The sequence below is a fragment of the Antedon mediterranea genome, chromosome 4 (genome assembly GCF_964355755.1).
Source record: "Antedon mediterranea chromosome 4, ecAntMedi1.1, whole genome shotgun sequence".
Lineage (NCBI taxonomy): Eukaryota > Metazoa > Echinodermata > Crinoidea > Comatulida > Antedonidae > Antedon > Antedon mediterranea.
Genome location: NC_092673.1, coordinates 35151353 through 35179292, shown reverse-complemented (window position 1 = coordinate 35179292; position 27940 = coordinate 35151353). Strand labels below are relative to the sequence as shown.

The 27940-nt window shown below is 33.9% G+C and overlaps 2 protein-coding genes and 1 long non-coding RNA gene across 3 annotated transcripts; 2 read left to right on the top strand and 1 right to left on the bottom strand.

Moving 5' to 3' along the window:
* The first annotated feature begins 3202 nt into the window (after positions 1-3202).
* Positions 3203-7435, top strand: LOC140047842 (uncharacterized). Its single transcript, XM_072092873.1, has 4 exons — positions 3203-3622; positions 4291-4603; positions 4732-6312; positions 6399-7435. Exons 1-4 carry the CDS (start codon positions 3203-3205, stop codon positions 7433-7435), a joined length of 3351 nt encoding a protein of 1116 aa, XP_071948974.1.
* A 168-nt stretch (positions 7436-7603) lies between these two features.
* LOC140047841 (uncharacterized) lies at positions 7604-8542 on the top strand. Its single transcript, XM_072092872.1, has one exon. It carries the CDS (start codon positions 7604-7606, stop codon positions 8540-8542), a length of 939 nt encoding a protein of 312 aa, XP_071948973.1.
* Positions 8543-22918: 14376 nt separating this feature from the next.
* On the bottom strand, positions 22919-27506 carry LOC140046465 (uncharacterized). Its single transcript, XR_011844791.1, has 3 exons — positions 27094-27506; positions 23208-23282; positions 22919-22940 (listed from the first exon to the last, which is right to left on the bottom strand). It is a non-coding gene; the product is annotated as an uncharacterized lncRNA (long non-coding RNA).
* Positions 27507-27940: the final 434 nt, after the last annotated feature.

Sequence of the window (27940 nt, the reverse complement as noted above, 5' to 3'; positions counted from 1 at the left end):
CTTCGAAGGCTTGGGTAGCATGTCATTTTGTTTACACCAACAACTCAAGGAATCTAAATGGGATTGAAGTTCTGATGATGTACTATTATTTTTTATATTAATTATTTCTCCCAGTGTTAGATCATCCACAAATTTCCAACGATTATCAGTGGTGTTACCCGCATCATTCACCATAACAGTAAATATGCTGGGTCCCAGTTTGGTACCCTGGGGGACCCCACACGTTATAGTTCTTAGTCCAGAACAATGTCCCTTAAATTTCACACACTGGGTGCGATTCATCAGAAAACTGCTAATCGTTGGAATTATCGACGGTCTAACACCAGATTCTATCATCTTTGAAATAGCAACATTATGGTTTATCCTATCAAACGCAGTTGTGAAATCAACTGTACATAATGTGGCGTAGGTCCCTGGCACATCAATATTGATCTGGTCTTGTGCAATAACCCTGACATTGTATGTAATTTCAGAAGTCATCCCGGTCTCAGTACAAGTGACCACCTTGGGGTTTATTTTAATATTAACGCTAGATACAGTAAAGTTAAACCTGTAGATAGATATTATTATCAATATAGTAAATGTGACCATGACGATCTTTTTACAACGTTGGGGGCGGTTCCTTGGGGACTGTGCCTGGAACAATCAGACTGTGAGGAAATGTGGGAAAATTTTAAAGACCTCTTTCTCGCCACTATCAACGATTGTATCCCTAAAGTCAAAAGTAAAAAAAGAAACATGCCAGCTTGGATAACTCAAGAAATGGTTATCATGGCTCGTAAAAAGAAACGAATGCTAAAAGAGGCTTATCGTCATCCTCATAACCCAAGTAAGATGGACAAATATAGAAAGTTTAGTAATAAATTAAGAAACCTAACAAAAAAAGCTCATTTACAATATATTAGGAAATTAAGGGTCGCCTGTGTAAATGGTGACTCCAAACGTTTTTTTAGTTATGTTAAGACTAGGCGTAAGACTGGACAAGTCAAAAACTTTGTTTTTAACGGTATACCCTTGGTTTCCGATATCGATGCGGTAAATGCATTTTCCACATTCTTTGCGTCAAACTTTAACGAACCTAATCGTAATTTCAATGTTAACCATGAGATCTGTAATTGTGTTCACCCAGATATTGTTCCCCTTAATAACATTAATATTACTGAAAAAACTATTTTCGAGGCTCTATTGTCATTGAAACCCAACAAATCCCCTGGACCAGACGGGATTACACCTAAAATGTTATCCATGTCAGCTCCAATTATTGCCCCAGTGTTGTGCAAAATGTTCAACAAGTTCTTAACGGATGGCTTTGTACCAAAAGATTGGAAACTCGCGAATGTCACTCCTATTTTTAAGTCAGGTAATCGTAACAATGTTTATAATTATCGACCCATATCGCTATGTTCTATTATAGGTAAGGTTTTTGAACGTATTATAGCAGATGTAAGTGCCAAATCCAAGCTAGGTATACTGTGCTTGTGTTCACTGAAGGGTGTCAAGTGAACAGGTGACCAACCATATGGGTTATGCTAATGAGGGCATAGCTTGCTTGGGCTGTGGCTGGCAGTTGGATAGTTAGGCTTGTTGGGTAAGGACCTAGCAAGCACAAAAGGCTTATTTAGAAGCCTAAGCTGGCCTAGCTATAGAAGTGGTAGATGTACCAAGGCTTACTTAGAAGCCTAAGCTGGCCTAGCTATAGAAGTGGTAGATGTACCAAGGCTTACTTAGAAGCCTAAAGCTGTAGTACAGTAGTAATTGATATAGTGTATAGCTATAGCTGCACATGTTATCCAGGCATATCTTTGGTAAGCAATTGAGACTTATCTTATTATTATTATTATAGTTGTAATTATTTTGAACCAAGAATTATTTATATTGTATTGTTTTATCTATGACTTATTTAGATACTTATGTAAGGTCTATTATTATTGTATAGAATTATTTATGTTGTACTGTATGATAGATACCGTATATATTATTTGTAATCATTATTTATTTGTTATAGTAAATCGGATCAAGTCGGAGAACAATTAAATTCCGCATTTGCAAGAAACTTGTTTGTGCAGTTATAAAATTTACAAAGATATATCCACGATGGCTGAAGCTGCTTCAGAGAAATCTGTTAGAGTAAAACGCAAGACCGAGAAGGGTGCAGAGTATGAAAAGGAACGAAAGCTGAAAGGAATCAAAGAGTTGTGGCGTCGTGTTAAATTTGTGTCAGAAGCGTTGAAAGCTTCTTTGAATAAGGAAGTTACAAGAGAAAATCTGATTAAGGTGCATCAAGATTGGTTAATGGTGTATGGTGAATTTATGTTCCTTCATGATGAAATTTGTGGCTTGCTGAACGAGGAAGAGAAAATAATGTATAATGAATGGTTTGAAGACAAAGATGTGTGGTTGGCAAACTTAAAGGCTAAAGTAGAGGATTGGTTTGCGGTGCTTGAGGTAGAGCGGTCTGCGGCGGTAAATTCTCATCGCTCCGCAAGCAGGAAATCAACAGTTCAAAATATTCTAAACGATCACTAAGTGCTTCTGTGATTCAAGAAGAGCAAAAACATGCAGAGTTGCTAGCCAGGCAGAGGAGTCTCACAGAAAAGCAGAGAATTCAACAGGAAGAGTTCAAACTGAAACAAGAAGAGTTCAAACTGAAACAGGAAGAGTTCAAACTCAAACAGTTAAAAGAAGAAAACGCTTTAAAAGAAGAGATAGACGTCGCCGAAGCAAGATTGAATGTTGCAAGGGATTTCGCAAGCGGAAGTGGTTCTGGTAGCCACAAAAGTACGTCATCAATGGAAGGGTTTCTAGATAGTGCATACCGACGAAATGTGTTATCGTTTGGTCCAGCGGATCCTGCTACTATTCCTGTATTAGATTTAGACCCATTGGATCCTGTTGTAGTCCCTGTTGTTCCTGGTGATGTAACACAAGCCTTTGCTCCAGCCGATCATGTTACAATTCCTGTGCTAACGTCAGTTGCTCCTGTGGTAGTACCTGCTGTTCCCGTAAACGTACTGGCAACCCAAAACTTTGCTCAAGCAGATCCTGCTCCTACTACAATTCCTAACTTAGCTTCGAACACAGTGACTCCTGTGGTAGTTCCTGTTACGCAAAGTCATCTGTTTCCGCAAAACCGGGTTGTCAGGATTCTTTTTCTTCTAATAGAAATGTTGGTTCTACTGATATGAACGAGGTGATAAGGACTATGCGGAAGCCACAAATGGAAATTAAGAAATTTGCAGGTGAATCCTTGGAATTCAAACGTTTTATAAGACAATTTAAGTCTAGAGTGGAACAGTTTTGTTCAGCAGATGAGAAATTGCAGTACCTGGAACAATTTACAACTGGAGAGGCCCATCGCATAGTTAAAGGATTTTCTTACCTAGACGCAGACACAGGGTACCCATCGGCAATCAAAGAATTGACAGAACGTTATGGTGATCCTGAAGTGATAGCCAACGCATTTGTTAAGAAGCTGTATTCATGGCCTGTTCTTCGTTCTTCAGATTCCAAATCCTTGGATGATTTTGCTATTTTCCTGAAAGAGTGTGAGGCAGCTACGCAGTGTGTGGGCAGTTTGGCTGTGCTTGAATTTTTTGAGAATCTTAAAACTATTGTTACTAATGTAATATAATGTTGCGTTGTTGTACTAATGAAGACTCTTACTCGCTTGACTGTCGTAACACATTTTGTTTATTCAGTTTAATACTTCAGTACAATATACAACTATAACTATAGATAAAGAACGGAGGATCAATGATGCTGTCGGTGAGGTGTGAAGTGTGTAGGTCTGCTTCTGAAGAAGTGGCTGTGAGGTGTAGATGTTCTTCTGAAGAAGTGGCTGTGAGGTGTAGATGTTCTTCTGAAGAAGTGGCTGTGAGGTGTGTCTGGGCCCTTCTGAAACTTGGGAGTATATTGGCTCCGGTTCATTTGCATAATGTCATTACATCATTTATGGAGCTAATGATTGGTCCTAAGTTGATCCAGGGGTGTTTAAGTGGGAATGATTGATCTTATCTGGGGAGGTTACAATGATGAATTGGCCCTGTCGAATCTCTGCTTAAAACTGTCAATATCTAATTGTTTTACGATGGGAACAGTCACAAAATTAAGCTAAGTGTTTTCTTTAGGAATTCTATTATAAACTAAATGGTCATTAAAACATCTGGACAAACTCTCCTCTGGACTTTCTGGGTCAAGTTTGTGAACTTATTTAAATTCTGATACAAAGGTCAATTTCTTAAATATAAAAGTATATCGTTATATTACACTAAGCTACCCTACAACTTGCAGGAAAGATGGCGAGGAAAGGTGTATGACTTGAAGGCCAAGCACGAACGAGTAAAATTTAGTGACCTTGTTGAATTTGTACGAAAAGAAGCCAAAAAGTCTAATGATCCCGTGTATGGCAAACTTCAACTTGATGCTAGAGGCAACAAGTTCAAGGAGTCTTCTAAGGTGTCTGCAGTAAATGTAAAGCAAGTGGAGAAGTGTTTGTGTTGTGAAAGGCCACATTCAGTCGCTCAATGCTCAGAAATGAAAAGGATGGCTATTCAAGAACGGTTTGAGATGCTAAAGAGAAAAAATGTCTGTTTTCTGTGTCTTGGTAAAGGTCATACAAAGAGATGGTGTTCATCCGGCATCACATGTTCGAAATGTAGAGGTACCCACAACACATTGTTGCATTATGACAATAGAGAGGTAATATATGGTAAAACCAAAGGCTTCCCGCAGTATTAACGTCTACGGCACCTAAACATGCTGTACCAATATCTGTCACTGATGGTAGTAGCTGTGTAACCTCTGAAGGAAAATTAGAATGCACGCTTGCTGTGATAGCTGTTAAAGTGTGTGTAGGTTGGAAATGTACTCTGTGTTATGCTTTCCTCGATCCAGGAAGTAATGTATCTTTCTGTAGCCAAAGGTTGATGACAGAATTAGGTGTGCAAGGCAAGAAAAGATCTATAACCTTAGATACTATGTTAAATTCTCAACTTGTTGAAACCTGTACTGTAGATGGTCTAATTGTTTCGGATATTGAAGGTAACAGTAGCATTCGTATGCCCGCTGTCTACAACAAAGACAAAATACCTGTTAAAATCGAACACATTCCAACAATGAAAGATATAGAACAATGGGGTCATTTACATGATGTTAAACTGCACCAGCTTTCATCAAACGCAACCATAGATCTTCTTATTGGAAATAATGTCCCGGATGCGTACACCCCATCAGATATTAGAACGGGTCCACCAAGCTCTCCTCATGCTACCAAGACTGCTTTGGGCTGGATTCCTTGGAATGTCATTCGGATTGGTAATACTACAAATGTCAACTCAAGTTTCATCAATGTGGCTATATCTAAACATGACGAGTCAGAAAGTCTAGAGAGAACATACAGAGAAAGTTTAAAATACGATTTTCCGGAAAGAGTTATAGACGATAAAAGAGAGTGGTCACAAGAAGATAAACGATTTATTAAAATAATGGCTGATAGCTGTAACTTTGTTGACGGTCACTATCAGATGGAGCTTCCTTTAAGAGACAAGAAATTAAAGATACAGGATTATGTTAAATTTATGACTAGCGTTATAGACCAGGGTTATGCGGAAGAGGTTTCACCTTATGAATCGCAAGATGGTTTAACGTGGTATATCCCTCATCATGGTGTCTATCACCCGAAAAAACCCACGAAGATACGGGTTGTGTTCGATTGTGCCGCTCGGTATCTTGGTGTTGCGTTGAATGATCTTCTTTTATGCGGTCCTAATTTGCTCAACAATTTAAATGGTATTCTACTTAGATTTCGTCAGCATCCTGTAGCTTTTATGAGTGATATCGAGACCATGTTCTACCAAGTAAAAGTTCCTAAAAAGCATCGCAATCTTTTTCGCTTCTTTTGGTGGCCAGGTGGCGATCTAGAAGCAACTCCTATCAAGTACAGGATGACTGTCCATCTGTTCGGAGCCACGTCATCTCCGTCTTACGCTAATTTTGCATTGCAACAAACAGCCAAAGACAACCAGAAATTACATAGTAAAGCGGCAGTATCAACTGTACTAAATGATTTCTACATGGATGACTGTTTGCGATCAGTCGAGTCTACACAAAAGGCACTCGGTTTAATTCAAGAGTTGAAGAACTTATGTCAAAAAGGCGGATTCAACCTTACAAAATGGGTCTGCACCAACAAATATATTCTATCGCAAATTCCAGTCGAAGACCGGACCAAAGGAGTAATGAACTTGGATCTTGACCATTCTCCGCTACCAAAAGAACGAGCACTAGGCTTCAATGGGATGTGGACAATGACTTGTTCGGTTTTAGTATTGGCAAGTTTAAAGCAGAAAACACAAGAAGAGCAATCTTATCTGCTGTTAGCACTATTTATGACCCCTTAGGGTTTGTTGCGCCTGTCAGCGTGTCGGCAAAGAACCTACTTCAAGATTTATGTAAACTAAAGTTAGGATGGGATGAACGTATACCGGACGAGCATGCGATGAAGTGGCAGAATTGGTGTAAGCAAATTTGTCTCATTGAATCCGTAACTGTACCTAGATGTTACGTACCAGGAAGCAATTCACATTTCGTCAATACTCAAGTCCATGCATTTTCTGACGCCAGTGCCGAAGGTTATGGTTGTGTGATCTATCTTAGGCAAATAAGTGAGCAGGGAAAAATTAGATGTTCTTTCGTAACAGGGAAAGCTCGCGTGGCTCCTATAAAGAAAGTAACTATCCCGAGAATGGAACTAACAGCAGCAACTATGTCAGTCAAAATCTGTGCCGTTGTTCTCCGAGAGTTGGATATCAAACTCCACCAAACCTTCTACTGGACAGATAGTACCTCAGTGCTGAGATACATAGCTAATGAGTCCTCACGCTTTCATACCTTTGTGTCCAACAGAGTAACCATCATAAGGAGTGCAACTAGTATAAACCAATGGAAGTTTGTTGATACCAAACAAAATCCGGCAGATGTTGCGTCAAGAGGACAGAATCCTAAACAATTTCTTTCGGATCCAGTATGGCTTCAAGGTCCAAGGTTTCTATTGGAAGATGAAGGTAAATGGCCTCAGCAAATAATATCAATGAAAGAGGATTCAAGAGATTGTGAGGTAAAAGCAAGCCACTCTACTCAGGTTAATGATATTAATCATCCAGTGTGTATACTAGTTGAACACTATTCATCTTGGCACTCGCTTAAGAAGGCAGTTGCATATATTTTAAAGGTGAAAGGTGTATTGCTGAGGAAAATAAGAGGCGCTACTCGATCACACACAAGCGGATCCCACAGGTTAACTGTTCGTGACCTTCATGAAGCGGAAATGTTGATTGTGAAACACGTTCAAAGAAAGTTTTATTCCGAAGAGATGGAAGTTCTGCAGAGAGGTACAGAAAGTAACACAATGATAGTTTCAAGATCCAGCCCTTTGTAGAGACTGGATCCATGGTTAAACGAAGGGGTTCTAAATGTTGGTGGACGCCTGAATCTGGCAGACATCTCGACAAATGCAAAGCACCCAATCATCATTCCCAAACAATCACTTGTTGGTAGTTTAATGCTTGATGACATTCATAGAAGAAGTGGGCACAGTGGCCGAAATATGATGTTATCTGTACTTCGGGAAAAATATTGGGTAATAGGCGCCAACGCATTAGCTCGTAAGATTACTAACAGGTGTGTACAATGCAGAAAATATCGTGGGAAAACAATGGAACAAATGATGGCAAATCTACCTGCTGATAGAGTGACATCAGGCCAAGCTGCATTTACTAGAGTAGGCATGGACTTTTTTGGACCAATTGAAGTCAAGCAAAGACGAAGCACTGTCAAAAAATATGGTGTGGTATTTGTGTGTCTGTCCTCTAAGGCAATTCATATTGAAATAGCTAGTTCCCTGGATACAAACGCCTGTATAAACGCCATAAGACGATTTACAGCTAGACGAGGACCAGTGAAGCAAATTAGGTCTGACAATGGTACAAACCTCGTTGGAGCATGCCGAGAGATGAGTAAGGAAATTAAGGCGTGGAACCAAGCCAGAATTTATGAAACTTTGCTGCAAAAGGATATAGACTGGGTATTTAATCCACCCACCGGATCCCATCATGGTGGGATATGGGAACGTCAAATCAGAACTATACGGCAGATAATATATGCATTAGTCCAAAGTCAGACGTTAACAGATGATACCTTGCATACATTCATTTGTGAAGTGGAAAACATTGTCAACAATAGGCCAATAACAAGCAATCAGGAGGATGTTAACGATCTTAAACCGCTCACACCTAACCAACTCATACTTCTAAAGGGTGATGTAAATCTACCACCTTGTAATTCTGAGAATAAATCCAATTACTTCCGGAGAAGATGGAAACAAGCTCAATATTTGGCTGATCGTTTCTGGGAGAGATGGAAAAGTGAATATCTTCCGCTTTTACAAAGAAGACAAAAGTGGTTATCTCCAAGAAGAAATGCTAAAATTGGAGATATTGTTTTACTGATAAGTGAGAAAACCCCAAGAAATGTGGCCGATGGGTAAAGTTGTGGAGACATTACCAAACAAGGATGGGTTTGTTCGGCAAGTAAAGGTAAAGACACATGCAAGTATCCTGACGAGGCCTGTGAGTAAACTATGTTTGCTGTTGGAGAATGATGATCCGGAAAAGTAAATCCTATATTATTCTGAATTGAACAAAACAAAGAAGGAAGCTGAGAAAACTTAAGAAACTTTAAATGAACTTTGTATTTAACTTTATTTTTGTCGCTACTTATATACATTGTTGTTTAACATTATAGTTAATAAGTTGATGGATAATTAGTGTTATAGGCCTGGATTTTACACTTTCATTGTATTTGTATGTAAAATTGTGCAATGCGCAATTGTGGGTGGGTATGTAAGTGCCAAATCCAAGCTAGGTATACTGTGCTTGTGTTCACTGAAGGGTGTCAAGTGAACAGGTGACCAACCATATGGGTTATGCTAATGAGGGCATAGCTTGCTTGGGCTGTGGGTGGCAGTTGGATAGTTAGGCTTGTTGGGTAAGGACCTAGCAATCACAAAAGGCTTATTTAGAAGCCTAAGCTGGCCTAGCTATAGAAGTGGTAGATGTACCAAGGCTTACTTAGAAGCCTAAGCTGGCCTAGCTATAGAAGTGGTAGATGTACCAAGGCTTACTTAGAAGCCTAAAGCTGTAGTACAGTAGTAATTGATATAGTGTATAGCTATAGCTGCACATGTTATCCAGGCCTATCTTTGGTAAGCAATTGAGACTTATCTTATTATTATTATAGTTGTAATTATTTTGAACCAAGAATTATTTATATTGTATTGTTTTATCTATGACTTATTTAGATTGTCATGTAAGGTCTATTATTATTGTATAGAATTATTTATGTTGTACTGTATGATAGATACCGTATATATTATTTGTAATCATTATTTATTTGTTATAGTAAATCGGATCAAGTCGGAGAACAATTAAATTCCGCATTTGCAAGAAACTTGTTTGTGCAGTTATAGCAGATAAAACATTCTTTTTCATCTTCAATTTTTTGGATTTATAAGTCCCACGCAACACGGGTTTTATCCAGGTAGATCGTGTATTACACAGGCCTCAGCGTTATATCATGATTGGTCACAAACAATGGATGTTAGACAACCTCCTGTAATTGATGCAATATTCCTTGATTGGGAGAAGGCCTTTGACCGTGTTCCCCATGATTTAGTAATCAAGAAACTGCACAACATGGGAGTATGTGGATCTCTCCTAAAGTGTCTTCACTCCTTTCTCAGTGACAGATTCCAACGTGTTGTCCTTAATAAGGAGCATTCTGATTGGGATAGAGTGGGCTCGGGTGTTCCTCAGGGATCAGTGTTAGGCCCGCTTCTATTTAATCTCTTTGTTTATGACCTACCTCTAAATACCTCTTCTGTTATGAAGCAGTATGCAGACGATACAGTAATTTATAAACTTGTATTCAGTCGTCATGATGCACTTACCTTACAACAGGATCTTTGTAAAATTTCCAAATGGTGTGAGGATAATAAAATGAAATTAAATGCAAAGAAGTGTAAAGTCATGCACATAACTAGGAAACGTAATTATATCCCTCATTTTATTTATACAATCGAATCCAATCCCCTTGAAGCTGTTAATTCACATAAATATCTTGGTATTAACTTCTCACGTGATTTAACATGGTCTGCTCACGTTAATGATGTATCGATGAAATCTATGAGAATGCTTGGGTTTATCAAACGGTTTGTAGGTTTCAATGACACCGAAATTTTACTACGACTTTTTAATGCACTATGTCGACCTGTTATTGAATATGGTGCTCCTGTGTGGGATCCACATCAAAAACAACATAATATAGCTATTAACAAGTCATTAAGACGGGTTACTAAATTGTGTGTTGAAGGCGATTTCACTGACAGGCTTAAGATACTAAATTTACCAGATATGGTTCAAAGAATGAAATTTCATAGTATAATTTTTGTAGTTAAGTGTTTGCATAATTTAATTGATTGTGATATTTTTGAATACCTTACAATTAATTCTCGGTATCCAGAGTCCCTCACCTTTAAACACATGTATGCTAGAACTAATGCATTTAAATACTCCCTGTTTGTTAATTTCCCTCGAATATGGGAATGTATCCCGCATGAAGTTCGTAACAAAGTCCTGTTTAACTTTGGGGGGTTTAGAAGGGATTTGAAAAAATGTATTACTGATATCGAATTTATCTAGACTATCACTGTGTTTTTATGTCTATTGCGTTTTTCGTACTATTAGTTGGGAAAGCCACTCGACAGTGCAGTTCTTTTGAACTGATCCACTTTTGGTTACCCGCAGGTGCTGATAGTACTTTTGTTCTGTTTGGTTGAATAATGTCGTACCTTGTTTATGATTTTTGTATGTTACCTGGAAATTGAATAAAATAAAATAAAATAAAAAACAAAAAAAAATAAAAAATAAAATAAAATGATAATGAAGATGTTAAAACGATGAAATTAAAGATGTTAAAACGATGATAATGAAGATGTTAAAACGATGATAATAAAACGATGAAATTAAAGATGTTAAAACGACAATAAAGATGTTAAAACGATGATAATGAAGAAATTAGAACGATGATAATAAAGATGTTAAAACGATGATAATAACGATAGATAATAATAATTATAACAATCAATTTCGTAAGGGAACATGTCAAATTGATTCAACTGCAGTTACTTCAGTAACTACAATTTCTTTACTCTTTTAAACAGGGTTATCCAATATTTATACTTGTTTTGACTAATCATATATATTATAGCATTGATTGTTTCAAACTTTTACATTGAAACAAACTAAAATCATCATACATTATTGCAGTAACAAATATGGTTAATGCAGTAACCGCAATATAATCATTTTGACAATGTCATAAAAAGTTAATCAAGTCTTTGTACTGTAGTCATTATTTATAAGTACATTTTAACATATTAGGTCTGACAATGGTACAAACCTCGTTGGAGCATGCCGAGAGATGAGTAAGGAAATTAAGGCGTGGAACCAAGCCAGAATTTATGAAACTTTGCTGCAAAAGGATATAGACTGGGTATTTAATCCACCCACCGGATCCCATCATGGTGGGATATGGGAACGTCAAATCAGAACTATACGGCAGATATTATATGCATTAGTCCAAAGTCAGACGTTAACAGATGATACCTTGCATACATTCATTTGTGAAGTGGAAAACATTGTCAACAATAGGCCAATAACAAGCAATCAGGAGGATGTTAACGATCTTAAACCGCTCACACCTAACCAACTCATACTTCTAAAGGGTGATGTAAATCTACCACCTTGTAATTCTGAGAATAAATCCAATTACTTCCGGAGAAGATGGAAACAAGCTCAATATTTGGCTGATCGTTTCTGGGAGAGATGGAAAAGTGAATATCTTCCGCTTTTACAAAGAAGACAAAAGTGGTTATCTCCAAGAAGAAATGCTAAAATTGGAGATATTGTTTTACTGATAAGTGAGAAAACCCCAAGAAATGTGGCCAATGGGTAAAGTTGTGGAGACATTACCAAACAAGGATGGGTTTGTTCGGCAAGTAAAGGTAAAGACACATGCAAGTATCCTGACGAGGCCTGTGAGTAAACTATGTTTGCTGTTGGAGAATGATGATCCGGAAAAGTAAATCCTATATTATTCTGAATTGAACAAAACAAAGAAGGAAGCTGAGAAAACTTAAGAAACTTTAAATGAACTTTGTATTTAACTTTATTTTTGTCGCTACTTATATACATTGTTGTTTAACATTATAGTTAATAAGTTGATGGATAATTAGTGTTATAGGCCTGGATTTTACACTTTCATTGTATTTGTATGTAAAATTGTGCAATGCGCAATTGTGGGTGGGTATGTAAGTGCCAAATCCAAGCTAGGTATACTGTGCTTGTGTTCACTGAAGGGTGTCAAGTGAACAGGTGACCAACCATATGGGTTATGCTAATGAGGGCATAGCTTGCTTGGGCTGTGGGTGGCAGTTGGATAGTTAGGCTTGTTGGGTAAGGACCTAGCAATCACAAAAGGCTTATTTAGAAGCCTAAGCTGGCCTAGCTATAGAAGTGGTAGATGTACCAAGGCTTACTTAGAAGCCTAAGCTGGCCTAGCTATAGAAGTGGTAGATGTACCAAGGCTTACTTAGAAGCCTAAAGCTGTAGTACAGTAGTAATTGATATAGTGTATAGCTATAGCTGCACATGTTATCCAGGCCTATCTTTGGTAAGCAATTGAGACTTATCTTATTATTATTATAGTTGTAATTATTTTGAACCAAGAATTATTTATATTGTATTGTTTTATCTATGACTTATTTAGATTGTCATGTAAGGTCTATTATTATTGTATAGAATTATTTATGTTGTACTGTATGATAGATACCGTATATGCAGTATAATGCAGTAACCGCAATATAATCATTTTGACAATGTCATAAAAAGTTAATCAAGTCTTTGTACTGTAGTCATTATTTATAAGTACATTTTAACATATATGAAACAACATTAACATTTGAAAAAGAAAATTACAACAAAGAAAATAATACACTCTATATTTATAATATTATTTCAAATTTATTATTTTGTTCGACATTATATCTTACAAAAGTAGATTAAAGTGTAAATTGTAATCAATGTATGTGGTGTTGTAACACGGCACGTACATCGATATAATTTACAACATACTTCCATGTAACAAGTATTTATTTATGCAAACCTTTAAACTCAAAAACCTTAAAATCATGTAATCTCCACTTAGATATCAACATACTGGAGAGTATACATATACCATTACCACACTGAACTACAAAAAACAGACATGAGATTTTAAAAAATAACAATCAAGTAGAATATATATACAGTAGAACACTATTTAAGGGACGCTTTTGAGACCAAACCAATAACTCTTTTTAAATAGAGTTTCTTCCGAATAGTTAAGCCACAGTTTTCATATGTTTTAGCCTTGTTCAGACAATGAAATGTGTCAAGTATGACTTAACTGGGGTTGTACAACTTTCTCTCATTTAGTCAACAATTAAGTGTCCATTAATAAAGATTTTACTGTATTTGAAGACAGAATACTGTACAAGAAATTATCTTACACTACAAAAAAAACAATGATATAGTCTACAGTAACATGTTATATACAAATACATAAATAATAATAAATGCAGGACCTATCCTTTGTATTCTGTATTTCTGCCCCGTGAATGAACCATGAGGGCAACGGTTTTCAACGTATCAACCAGCTATGCTAGCCTACTCGGAGAGACTCCAGCAAGGTAATGCAATGTGATATTTCTGCTGCAATAGGAGCAAGAGCAACGATTTCCAACGTATCTATGATATTTCTGCCCTGCTTCAATAGGAGCAAGGGCAACGATTTTCAACATATCTATAATATTTCTGCCCTGATTAAATAGGACCAATGGCAACGATTGTCAACGTATCTATAACATTTCTGCCCTGCTGCAATAGGAGCTAGGGCAACGATTTCCAACGTATCTATAATATTTCTGCCCTGCTTCAATAGGAGCAAGGGCAACGATTTTCAACGTATCTAGTCTATATATTATGTATAGGCCCTAAAATAATATTTCTCCCCTGCTTCAGGGCAGCGTTTCTCAACGTATCGTAATAAACAACAACTTAATTTCAGATGTAGAATTCTCTGAATTAGTTTGTTCTTTTGTTTTCGTACTTTACTCAACAACAATACACAAAGAAATGATTGTAACACTAATACATGGAGATGGTTCCATGGATATGTAGGGGTGTTCCAATAAAAATACTTGTTTTCATATTGTCCCCCACTTCGTAGGAGTGAGCTAATTTCGGTTATTCAGGTAACCAGGCATGGAATAGACACAAATATCCCGTTTTAAATCCATATCACATAAATCATGCAAATTTGAATATGTAGTTGTGGTGACAGAGATGTACAGAATGTCTCCTCATCCTAAATCTAATTGTAAATTTATACTGTAGTATTCTAGGATTATTTAGCATCTATCATAAAGATTTTATAAAACTCATTAAATAACTCCATTTCTCCCCTCCACACGGACAATACACAATCATCTGTCCCACATCATCCTTCATGATATTGTCTTCACTAAGTAAAACACATAAGAATGATTTATGATAAATCTTAGCCGAATGCAACCAGGGATTAAGAACTTAAAAGTTTTGCAGTGCTTATAGATCGTTCATATTTAAATAAAAAATGTGATGTCTTTCAAACTGTATCACAATATATATTTATTTATTTATATTTAAGTAGTAAGATTATGAAATATATTTCATTGTATTTAACCTTGTATAGTTTATGTAAGTAAAACAAAGAATATAAATTACTTGACAGTGATTGATGAAGAAAAAGGGTTTATGTTAATCAACTCATTTGATTTTTGTTCCGTTTCCCAAAATGTCTACATCCAAGTTTAGATAAAACCAATTAGGATTTACTAAGGATCCAGTTTAATTTAGCAACTGATGTTTCATCTGTGATGTCTGAAAGGTCATTGCCCATCAGATTCAGCATTTCTTTTTTCAATACTACTCCATTTTGTTCACATTCATTCAATACAGACATTATCATACCACCTGAAATATTGCAATTTTCTAAACTGAGATGTTCCAGAAATGGAGAGAATTGTATTAAATCAGCTAAAATGGATACTACAAGATTAAGTCCACTTAAATCTAAATCACTCCACGTCAACTTGCTATTATTAACCTTACAGACATCTACAAGTTCTTGTAGGTTATTAACTGACAGGCCATAATCATGCCCTTTAAAAATGTCATAATTCATACAAATCAACAACTTAAAAATTGAAAGGCCATCAATATCTGAAAGTTTGTTTCCCCTTAGATCAAGAATACCAGGTTTCAATACCACATTGTTTTTATCACATTCATTCAATAAATCTTGTATAATAGTACCAGAGAGATTGCAATTAATCATATCAAGATGTTGTAGTTGTGGAGAGAATTTTAATAAATAACCTAATGTTGATCCACCAATTAAAGCTAGATTAAGCCCACTTAAATTCAACCGTCTCCATGTTAATATCCTACCTTTACACATGTCTACAAGACTTTTCAGGTGATCAACTGACAGGCAATAACCCCAATTAACAATATAATCATCTAAACAATTTAGGAAGACCAACTTAATAAGTGTACCACCATCAATATCTAAAAGATTGTTTCCCTTTAGATCAAGCATGCCAGGTTTCAATACCACACCATTTTCATCACATTCATTCAATAAATCTTTTATAATACTACCTGAGAGATGGCAATTACTCATATCAAGACGTCGTATTTGTGGAGAGAATTTTAATAAACAAGCTAATTTTGATCCTCTAATTGAAGATAGGTTAATTCCACTTAATTTCAACACTTTCCATGTCAACATCCTACCATGTTCACAGGCATCTGCAAGACCTCTTAAGTTGTCAACTGACAGGCTGTAATCACACCATGCAAAAGTGTAAACCATTAAATGGTTCACCAACCTGGCAAGTGAAACACCATCAATATCTGAAAGATTGTTTTTCTCTAGATCAAGCATGCCAGGTTTCAATACAACATTGTTTTCATCACATTCATACAATAAATCTTTTATAATACTACCTGAGAGATGGCAATTACTCATATAAAGCTCTACTAGTTGTGGAGAGAATTTAATTAAACAAGCTAATTTTGATCCTTCAATTGAAGCTAGGTTAAGTCCACTTAAATCTAATTCGCTCATAGTCAATATTCTACCATGTTCATAACAGGCATCTATTAGAATTGTCAGGTTATCAAGTGTCAGACTGTAATCACACCATTCAGAATTTAACAATTTAATAAGTAAAACACCATCTGACAGATTGTTACCTGTTAGAGTAATAAATTTAGATTTCAATACTACATTGTTTTTATGACATTCATTAAAAAAATCTTTAATAATAGTATCTGAGAGATGGCAATTACTCATATCAAGAAAATTTAGTTGTGGAGAGAATTTTAATAAACAAGCTATTTTTGATCCTGCAATTGAAGCTAAGTTAATCCCACTTAAATTAAACCGTTTCCATGTCAATATCCTATCATGTTCATAACATGCATCTGCAAGACCTATTAGGTTTTCAACTGACAGGTGAAAAGTAGTAAAACAATCTTCTGCAACGTCCATTAAATCTGAATCATATTGAATTAGTTTAGAGAGTGAAAGACCATCAATATCTGAAAGATTGTTTCCATATAGATCAAGCATGCCATGTTTCAATACCACATTGTTTTTATCACATTCTCTTAATAAATCTTTGATAATACTACCAGAGAGATGACAATTACTCATATTAAGATATTGTAGTTGTGGAGAGAATTTTAATAAACAAGCTAATTTTGATCCTCCAATTGAAGCTAGGTTAAGTCCACTTAAATCTAATTTGCTCATAGTCAATATTCTACCATGTTCAAAACAGGCATCTACAAGACTTTTGAGCTGATCAACTGACAGGCTATAATCATCCCATTCAAAAGTGTTTTGATTAATTAGTTCCACCAACCTAAAAAGTGAAACACCATCAATATCTGAAAGATTGTTTCCATATAGATCAAGCATGCCATGTTTCAATACCACATTGTTTTTATCACATTCTCTTAATAAATCTTTGATAATACTACCAGAGAGATGACAATTACTCATATTAAGATATTGTAGTTGTGGAGAGAATTTTAATAAACAAGCTAATTTTGATCCTCCAATTGAAGCTAAGTTAAGTCCACTTAAATTCAACCTCCTCCATGTCAAATTCCTACATAGTTCATTACAGGCATCTACAAGACTTTTCAAGTTATCACCTGACAGGCTATAATCATGCCAATTAAACCTTCCCTTCTCGTAGTGATAATACGGCAGATAAATTAGGTCCACCAACCTAAAAAGTGTAACACCATCAATATCTGAAATATTATTTCCCTTTAGATCCAGCATGCCAGGTTTCAATACCACATTGTTTTTATCACATTCATCAAACAAATTTGTTATAAAACTAGCTGAGAGATTGCAATTACTCATACTAAGAAGTTGTAGTTGTGGAGAGAATTTTAATAAACAAGCTAATGTTGATCCGCCAATTGAAAATAGGTTAAATCCACTTAAATTCAACTTTCTCCATGTTAATATCCTACAATGTTCATTATAGGTATTTACAAGGCATTTCAGGTGATCAACTGACAGGCTATAATTACACCATACAAATGTATTTTCTTTCATATAAATTAGTTCCACCAACCTAAAAAGTGTAACACCATCAATATCTGAAATATTATTTCCCTTTAGATCCAGCATGCCAGGTTTCAATACCACATTGTTTTTATCACATTCATCAAACAAATGTGTTATAATACTACCTGAGAGATTGCAATTGCACATACTAAGAAGTTGTAGGTGTGGAGACAATTTTATTAAACAAGCTAATGTTGGTCCGCCAATTGAAGCTAAGTTAAGTCCACTTAAGTCCAAACTCTTCCATGTCAAATTCCTACATAGTTCATTACAGGTATCTACAAGACTTTTCAAGTTATCACCTGACAGGCTATAATCATACCAATTAAAAATGCCATTGTATCGCTGTAGATAAATTAGGTCCACCAACCTACAAAGTGAATGGCCATCAATACCTGAAAGATTGTTTCCCTGTAGAGCAAGCATGTTGGGTTTCAATACCACATTGTTTTTATCACATTCATTCAATAAATCTCTAATAATACTACCTGAGAGATGACAATTACTCATATCAAGATGTTGTAGTTGTGGACAGAATTTCAATAAACAAGCTAATGTTGATCCTTCAATTGAAGATAGGTTAAGTCCAATTAAATTCAACTTTCTCCATGTCAATATCCTACAATGTTCTTTATAGGTATTTACAAGAAATTTCAGGTGATCAACTGACAGGCTATAATTACACCATACAAATGTATTTTCTTTTATATAAATTAGGTTCACCATCCTAAAAAGTGAAACACCATCAATATCTGAAAGATTGTTACCCATTAGATCAAGCATGCCAGGTTTCAATACCACATTGTTTTTATCACATTCAGCAAACAAATTTGTTATAAAACTAGCTGCGAGATTGCAATTACTCATACTAAGAAGTTGTAGTTGTGGAGAGAATTTTAATAAACAAGCTAATTTTGATCCTTCAATTGAAGCTAAATTAATCCCTTTTAAATTCAACTTTTCCCATGTCAATATTTTACCATGTTCATAACAGGCATCTATAAGACCTCTTAGGTTATCAACTGACATGCTATAATCTTTCCATTCAAAAGTGTTTTGATTAATTAGTTCCACCAACCTAAAAACACCATCAATATCTGAAAGATTGTTTCCTCGTAGATTAAACATGCCATGTTTCAATACAACATTGTTTTCATCACATTCATTCAATAAATCTTTAATAATACTACCTGAAAGATTGCAATTACTCATATTAAGACGTCCTAGTTGTGGAGAGAATTTTAATAAACAAGCTAACTTTGATCCGCCAATTAAAGCTAGGTTAAGTCCACTTAAATCTAAATACCTCATAGTCAATATTCTACCATGTTCATAACAGTTATCTATTAGAATTGTCAGGTTATCAAGTGTCAGACTGTAATCACACCATTTAGCACTTAACAATTTATCAAGTAAAAAACCATCTGACAGATTGTTACCTGTTAGAGTAATAAATTTAGATTGCAATACCACATTGTTTTCATCACATTCCTCAACAAAATCTATAATAATACTTCCTGAGAGATGGCAATTACTCATATCAAGGATAGATAATTCTGGAGAGAATTTGAATAAACAAGCTAATTTTGATCCTTCAATTGAAGATAGGTTAACTCCACTTAAGTCCAACCAATTCCATGTTAATTTCCTATCATTTTCACAACAGGCATCTATAAGACTTTTCAGGTTATCAACTGACAGGTGAAAAGTAGTAAATATGAAAGATTCTTCTTGAGCGTCCAGCATTTCTGAATCATATCGAATTAGATTCACCATCTTAGAGAGTGAAAGACCATCGATATCACTTAAATCATTCTTTTCAAGATAAATATTTAGATCAGGTGGTAAAATATTGTCAACCAAAACTTGATTTAATGTATCACCAGTTACAGTGGCAGTTTCAAATTCCAAACTCTTCAGGTTAGGTGAATATTTTAACAAATGAATAAACAAATTGGGGCTAATTAATTCCTCAACATAAACCATTTTAAAGTCATATTTTAATTCAAAATTGTCCATTAAAACTGAAAGGATATCAATCCCATTGTCTTCTACCAATGACTGTAATAGATTTTCATAATGGTCACACATATCATATTGTAGGTCTATATCATCACTTATTAGTCCATTTATGATTATATAGATATGAACTAGCATAGCATATTTGTTTGTAGGTTTAATGACTTTTGTTTTTTCTTTTAATTTGACAAAATGGATATCCATATCATCAAATCTGCTCATAAGTTGTACCAAATGTTCATTTTTTGGTTTACCATCAATGTCAATAGATAGCAAATATCTATATGACTCAGACATTTCTAAACATGTTTCTTTAAGTACTTCATCACTTGATATTTTTGTATCTAATTCTTCTATTACAGACTGTTCATGTTCTGCCTTTACATATTTGAAATACTTTGCTAGTGAATACAAGTTGGAAGCTTTCACTCTCAACCAATGTTTCATAAATTTACCAGCATCAACACCTAGGAATCCTATAGTGAATATGGTTGTCATATGTAGATATTCATTAGATATTATCATGTCACACTCCTCCTCCTTCAAATCACCTGACTGACACTTTTCAGCAAGGTAAAACCCAGCTAATGCCTCTGAAACTAACTTGTGTGGTGGAGCAAACATTTTCATTTTATCACTTTTACTAAGAGATTGCTCTTTGTAAACAAATCCAATATTTAGTGCTAATTCTACAATTGATTTATTCTTACAAATTTTGTTGAAATCGTACTTGTCAATTATCAATATGTTTTTCTTTAGTCCTTCATAGATCCATTGACCTAATGCTAGTATTGCAGTTTTATATTCAGCTGGAATTCTATCAAAAGTTGCAATTTTAGATTTGTTTTCCACACAATTTAGCTTAGATAAATGTTGATTTAAAGTGCAACAAATTAGTTCTCGGAAAAGATCTGATAAGTCATCCGGAAGGTTTCCGGATTCTTCCCATATGTTGCAAATCATAAGTAATACCAAAGGAGACGAACACATTTCAAATACTTGTGTGTGTGAATTATGTCTTAATGTATAGAATAGCCATTCCCCTAAATCCTTATTATTAGCAAAATATCTATTAATGTAGTTCTTTATACTTGTTTCACTGAATCCATTTACCTCCACATGTACATCGGATTTATCAACAAATTTTGTAGTGTTTTCAGGTCGCGATGTTATTAGCGTGACATTTTTAAAATCTGTATTTGTAAATAAAACTATAGGATCCTCGACACCTTGCTGCAACTCATCTAATCCATCTAATAGTACAACTATTTCATTCCCATTCTTTATTATGAAGTTTTTAATCAATTTTTTAGATTCTTCATCATTGTATGTATCCATATAAATAGTGAACGTTGGAACATAATACATATTACTAATAATGGCATCTAAGATTCCTTTTTTAGGCTGCAAGTCCCTGATATTTACTAGAAACACTATTTTGTCATCAAATGTATTATTTTTACATATAGCCCAGTTATAAGCAATATATCTAAGAAGGGTTGTCTTTCCCATCCCCCCTTTACCTGTAAATATGATTTTACGAGCATTTCTAGTTTTTATAACCTCCAATATCTCCCCCAATGTTTTAGGTATTTTTTCTTTCTGGTCATGTTGGCCTCTTTTCTGGTTTCTAGATTCTGCTTTATTCTCTTTCTTACTTGATTGAACTAACTTGAGATCAGTGAATAACTCTTCAATATTGAGGTCCTCAAGAACTGCTGTCTCCAATTTGTTAAAATCTTTATATAATTCTTTTTGTTTTTCAATCAGATACTTTTTAACTGTTAAAAAATACCAAAACAATTTGTTAATATAGCCATTAGTTTTGACATGCCAGCACCTCAAATAAATAAAACATTTTTAAAAATGTGTATGTCTCATGTTTTAGCTAGCAATGTTTATGTAATTTTTTAATTTTGTCAATAAATCATTCTTTTCTGATAAACTTTTGGTTTATAGATTAATTTTGTTTGGAATTGTCTAAACGGGAAAAACCATCACATAATTTATTAACTTTTGGTTCACATGAACAGGAAGAAAAGAATGTCTAATTTGTATTTTTATTTAGCATATTCAAGAAGATGTGATTTACTTTCCGTTCTCTTAAAATGTTATTTTGTTATGTTAAGGGGCCAAGGCCTAAATTACAAATAAATTTCCTAGATCATGGGGTGTAGGAACGAAACGTATTGGTCATTGTGATGATACAATCAGCACAGTTGAAGGTAGACACAATCTGAGTTGCAGCTAATTATGTCACAGAAACCAAATGAGGCAATTCTTGGTTTGTCATAAGTCATTATGGGACTATGCACGCTAGCTCACATCACATCCTTCCTCCCGGAAGAGGGTCCCCCTGGTTATAAAAGCCAATACCAATTTACCTGGTTGCAAAACCTGTTTTGGACCAGTTAATAAAACAACCAGTTGGAAAAAGCCATTGGACATCATATACTGAGTTGTGCTTGAAAAAACCAGTTGACCTGATGGGGAAAAAAACCAGCTGGAGACCAGTTGGGAAAACCAGTTGACGTGATGGAAAAAAAAACCACTTGGAATAACCAACCAGTTGGACCAATTGAAAACCAGTTGGAAAACCAGCTTACCAGTTGAGAAAACCAGTTGGAAGAACCAACCAGTTGGACCAGTTGAAAACCAGTTGGAAAAAGCAGCTGACCAGTTGGAAAACCAGTTGAACCAATTGGAAATCAGTTGAACCAATTGAAAACCAGTTGAACCAGTTGAATACCAGTTGGACCAATTGGAATTTCCAACTGGTCTCAACTGGAATTTTCACCTGGGAATTGAATCATTTTAGGCCTTTTTGAAGGTATTGAATAGTAGAATCATTTTTTGCTGGTAAAAAAAATTTCAGCGCCAAAATAGACTACAATAAAACCCCTAGAACAACCCCTGCTATTATGGGGACAATTTGTTGGGTCCAAAAGGGTTCTACTGTACTTCATGACTTCAAATTAGACTATGACAACATACAAAATAAAATTATTCTTTATCATTATACTCACTTATTGTTTCTTGTGATTGATGAGGCTTTTTATGAGGTGGCTCACCTAAATATGTAATAAAAATGTAATTGTAGTGGTTGCTCCCTATTAAATTGTTTACAAATCAATCTATTTTATGTTCATTATCTGTACATAGTATATTATCATCTCCAGTCTATAATTGAACCAATTAAAGTATTTTTTTTTATCAACAAGAGTAGTTTAACATTCTGTAGTTCAGCAAGCAATATTGGCATGTATCATCAAATTCACTTATTCTTAGATCTGTGTAAAGGTTTTATTAAACATTTTTCTCAATTTTGTTATATTTACCTTTATCTGTTGACGATAGGTTTCCTTCAAAGTTAGAAGTGGAAGGCTCTATTATTGTTTCATTTGTTTCAACATCTATAGAAGAAAAAAAAACACTTAAATGACACACTCTGTAAAAAAATGTTTTAGATTTTTTCATTGAATATCTTGTGTAATTCTGTTCTATATACCTATTTATGCTTGCTTCTTGTTTATCTTGTTTCTATGTTTATACAAGATACTATTTCTAAAATAAAACTTTTTCCATAAACAAAAAGATACACAATAGCATGGATATTTTAAAAAGTAATACAAATGAATGAATGTTTACGAGGAAAAAGGGGGAATATTTCTTGAGTTAAAAGATTGACTATTTTATTCAACAATTAAGTCAATTTAAACTGAACAATCAGTCTTTATACATAATAATGGAAACTACTACAATTCTGTCTTAGATTGTGAAAATGATTAATTGGGGTGTGATCAATTCTATTTTAAATCCAGCTAGAAAAAATAATAAAAATCCCTCAGTCTTGAAAATTGGGGATGAATTTATTTATGATACTAACTCTATATGTGATCACTTTAACAAATATTTTTCAGAAATCGGTTTAAAAACGCTCAACTCCATCCCAGATAATAATATTGATCCAATGTCGAATTTACCACCCCCACCCATTAATTCATTTTTTATTAACCCAGTCACTGAAAATGAAGTGTTGAACATGATCAACAGTCTAGACTCTAATAAAGGATCAGGACACGACTCCCTTACACCTTCTGTTCTTAAAAAAATTACTCCTTTTATTTTAATTCCTCTTACTTATGTTATCAATTTATCTTTTACTACAGGAATCGTACCTGATCATATAAAATTAGCTAAAGTGGTCCCAGTTTTTAAAAAGGGAAATGCAAACTTACTTAACAATTATAGACCGATTTCCGTTCTCCCCATTCTCTCAAAAATAATAGAAAAATTAATGCATACTCGTCTTTATACATATTTAACTAAACATAACATCCTAAATAATCATCAATATGGTTTTCGTAAAAAACACTCTACCTGTTACGCTATGCTTGAACTTATACATTCAATTAATAATGCATTTGAAAATAAAGAATTTTTGTTAAGCACTTTTCTTGATCTATCCAAAGCTTTTGATGTTGTTAATCATGATATTTTACTTTCAAAACTGTTACGTTATGGCATTAGAGGTGTTTCGTTAAAATGGTTTATTAGTTATCTTAGTAATCGTAAACAATATGTACAGATTGGTAACTGTAAATCATCGGCAAAGAACGTTCCATGTGGTGTACCACAGGGGTCGGTCCTTGGACCCTTATTATTTCTTATTTACGTAAATGACATAACCTTTGTTAGTGATACACTGAATATTGTTTCCTTTGCCGATGATACAACTTTATTTTATTCAAACAAAAATATTGATTTATTAGTAAATACCTTTAATTTAGAATTAAATAAGATTGAAAATTGGTTCTCTTCTAATAAATTATTGATTAATACTTCAAAAACAAATTTCATTATATTTCACTCCCATCGAAACAGGCATAAATTAAGTAACAAAAACATTCAGGTTGTTCTAAATGGTAAAAATCTGGACCGAAAAAGCGAAACTTTATTTCTTGGAATTTTAATTAATGAAAACTTAAATTGGACCGGTCATCAGAAAAATATTTCAATCAAAATGTCTAAATGCATTGGTGTTATAAACCAGATAAAATATTTTTTTCCTCAACACATTTTACTTTCTTTGTATAATTCGCTTATATTACCACATTTACTTTATTGCAATATTATATGGGCAGCTGATTATCCATCAAATTTACATAGAATTTTCATTTTACAAAAACGTGTTGTTCGATTATTAAACTTTGAACAATCTACATCTGCATCAGAACCTTTGTTTAAAAAACTTAAAATTTTAAAAATATATGACCTTCATAAACTTCAAGTTACTTCTTTTATGTTTGAATATGTTACTGGTTTACTACCAAAGTCTGTTTCAATGTTATTTTCAAATCGTTTATTAGATCATACCTATAACATAAGAAATCCACATAAATTGTATGTTCCATTTGTTAAACTTAGAAAAAGCCAGTTTTTTATTACTTATTTAGGACCAACGTATTGGAATAATCTAGATTCAACTGCCATCAATCATTTATATACTGTAAATTCATTTAGAAAGCATATAAAAATCCTTTATTTATCTTGTTACCAAACCTACTAAATATGTTGCGCACTGTATAATTTATTTAATTGTATGCGTTGTATTTGTATATTTATACGGTACCGTTCTTATTTTTGTTTGAATTATTATTATTATTTTAGGGGTCAATGTGAGACAAGTTCTACTTCTAATTTTGATCCCTAAGATGGTCTTATATTAATTGTTTATGATTGTTTATTGTAATATTGTTTGTTATATATTGTGACCATCTTAAATAAATGTATTATTGAATTGAATTGAATTGAATTGAAATAAATGTTGTCATTTATCATATCATATTTGCCTGACAAAAACAGACCAAAATGTAAAATAATCAGGCAGGATTATACCTAACTGTTTTAAAAGAAATAACTGGTGAGCGGCTCTCTACATTGAAATACACATATTAAAATGTATTTACGGTTAAAAGATTAAAATTCAATATAATTATAAAAATGGATACAAATTTACCCTCAAGCTGAAAATTTAACGTTTACTAAATTATGTTAAATCAAACTTAAATCCTGTGATCCACAGGTAGATTTCTAAAATGTCCAAGAAAAGAATTATGAAAACAATCAGTAGGCCTACACACAAAATTATTACTTAAGTTAAGATGGTCACTATATGCCTGAGTAAATAAATTTGAAGACATCACATATTTTGTGACAAACATTTACAAAGGTAATACAAAGAAAAATAATAAGATTATTTATGAACATAAGATATGAACATAATATATGAACATAATATATGAACATAAGATATGAACATAATATATGAACATAAGATATGAACATAATATATGAACATAATATATGAACATAAGATATGAACATAAGATATGAACATAATATATGAACATAAGATATGAACATAATATATGAACATAATATATGAACATAATATATGAACATAAGATATGGACATAAGATATGGACATAAGATATGGACATAAGATATGAACATAAGATATGAACATAAGATATGAACATAAGATATGAACATAAGATATGGACATAAGATATGAACATAAGATATGAACATAAGATTTGACATTTTAGCTTTTTACTAGTAAGTAATGCTACCAGCGGATTCGGGAGACAGATACATGTGATTCTTCTTTGGACAGATTTGAAAGCATCTATATATATTCTTTAAAGGCATGAGCAGAGACACCATCATTTAAATAAGGTCTAACAAGTTGCTAAGTATAGTTTTATAATAAGATTTGTATGGCAATGTTTTACAATAGTATAGTATGCAGAATGAACCAAAGCATACAATTTGATTGGATTTAACATTCATACAACTTTATTGTTAAATTTGATTCATCATGAGGATGACCAAATTTGTGTAATAATTCATTTTTCATAATTTCGAATAAATGAATCAACGGAGATCTTGGACAGTACAAGTAAGAACAATTTCTTATTATAAATATTTATCATGCAATTTTATTAAATGCAGAGTTGAAAAATGTAAAGGTAGCTATTTCTTTAAAATAAAAGATAATTTATTAAAATAGATACTTCTATTCTATTTTATTTTTAATAGTAATATAAAAATATTATTCAACTATAATTACCGAACAGTACACAACAAAGTGTAATATTGATGTGTATTTGATCATGTTCAAGTAAAAAGATGTAAATGAAAAAGAAAACTATGCATACCAGTTAGTTCTCTCCTTGACCGTTCTCCAAGAAGACGTGCAAACACTTCAATTTTTTCTTGGTTATCTTCTAATTTTGTATCAATTTCCAATCTTAAAACTGAATCCCAAATATTTTGTATCTCAGTGCTTAATTCATAGTGAGAAATAACCCTTCGTAAATCATTTGGTTCACTCTCTCTCAAAGCATGAAATAGTCGTCTTCGATAAGGTGACAAACTTTCACCACTGCCAGTGTTTTGAATATTGTTATCCTTTATATACTGAATTACTAGTTGTTCAGCATGCTGCAAACGTGTTAACTTAGCAATATCCAACAGAAGGTTGACATTCTGTTCTGTGATTTTACCTTCATAATGGAGTTTATTGAATAGAACATTTCCTATGAGCTGAGGATTGGTGATATCCCCTACAGATAAGTAATCAAACAGACAGAATCTCAACCATCTGTATTTTTCATTTTCGTAGTCTCTACTGAGGTCTGACTTCAATTGTCGGAATTTTTCTTCAGGATCTTCCATTTCACTGTTTTCAGTCTGAAAATGTAATGAACAAAAAAAACATTTTTACACTTGAGAGCAGGGCCGTACGCAGGGGGGGGGGGGTGCAATTGGTTCAACAACAAAAATCTGTAGTGTATTATACATTATATTATGAAAATGGTTCAAAATATATTAATCCGCACCCACCCAAATAAAATCCTGCAATTTAAATTATATGTACTATGCTATGGTTGAACCAATACAACGTTTACGCTTACGTTGAAAATTTAGACCTGAATCTGTATAGAAATGGGAACTTGCATTAATAATAATAAGTATTAACAAAGAATGGCAAGAAAAGAACAA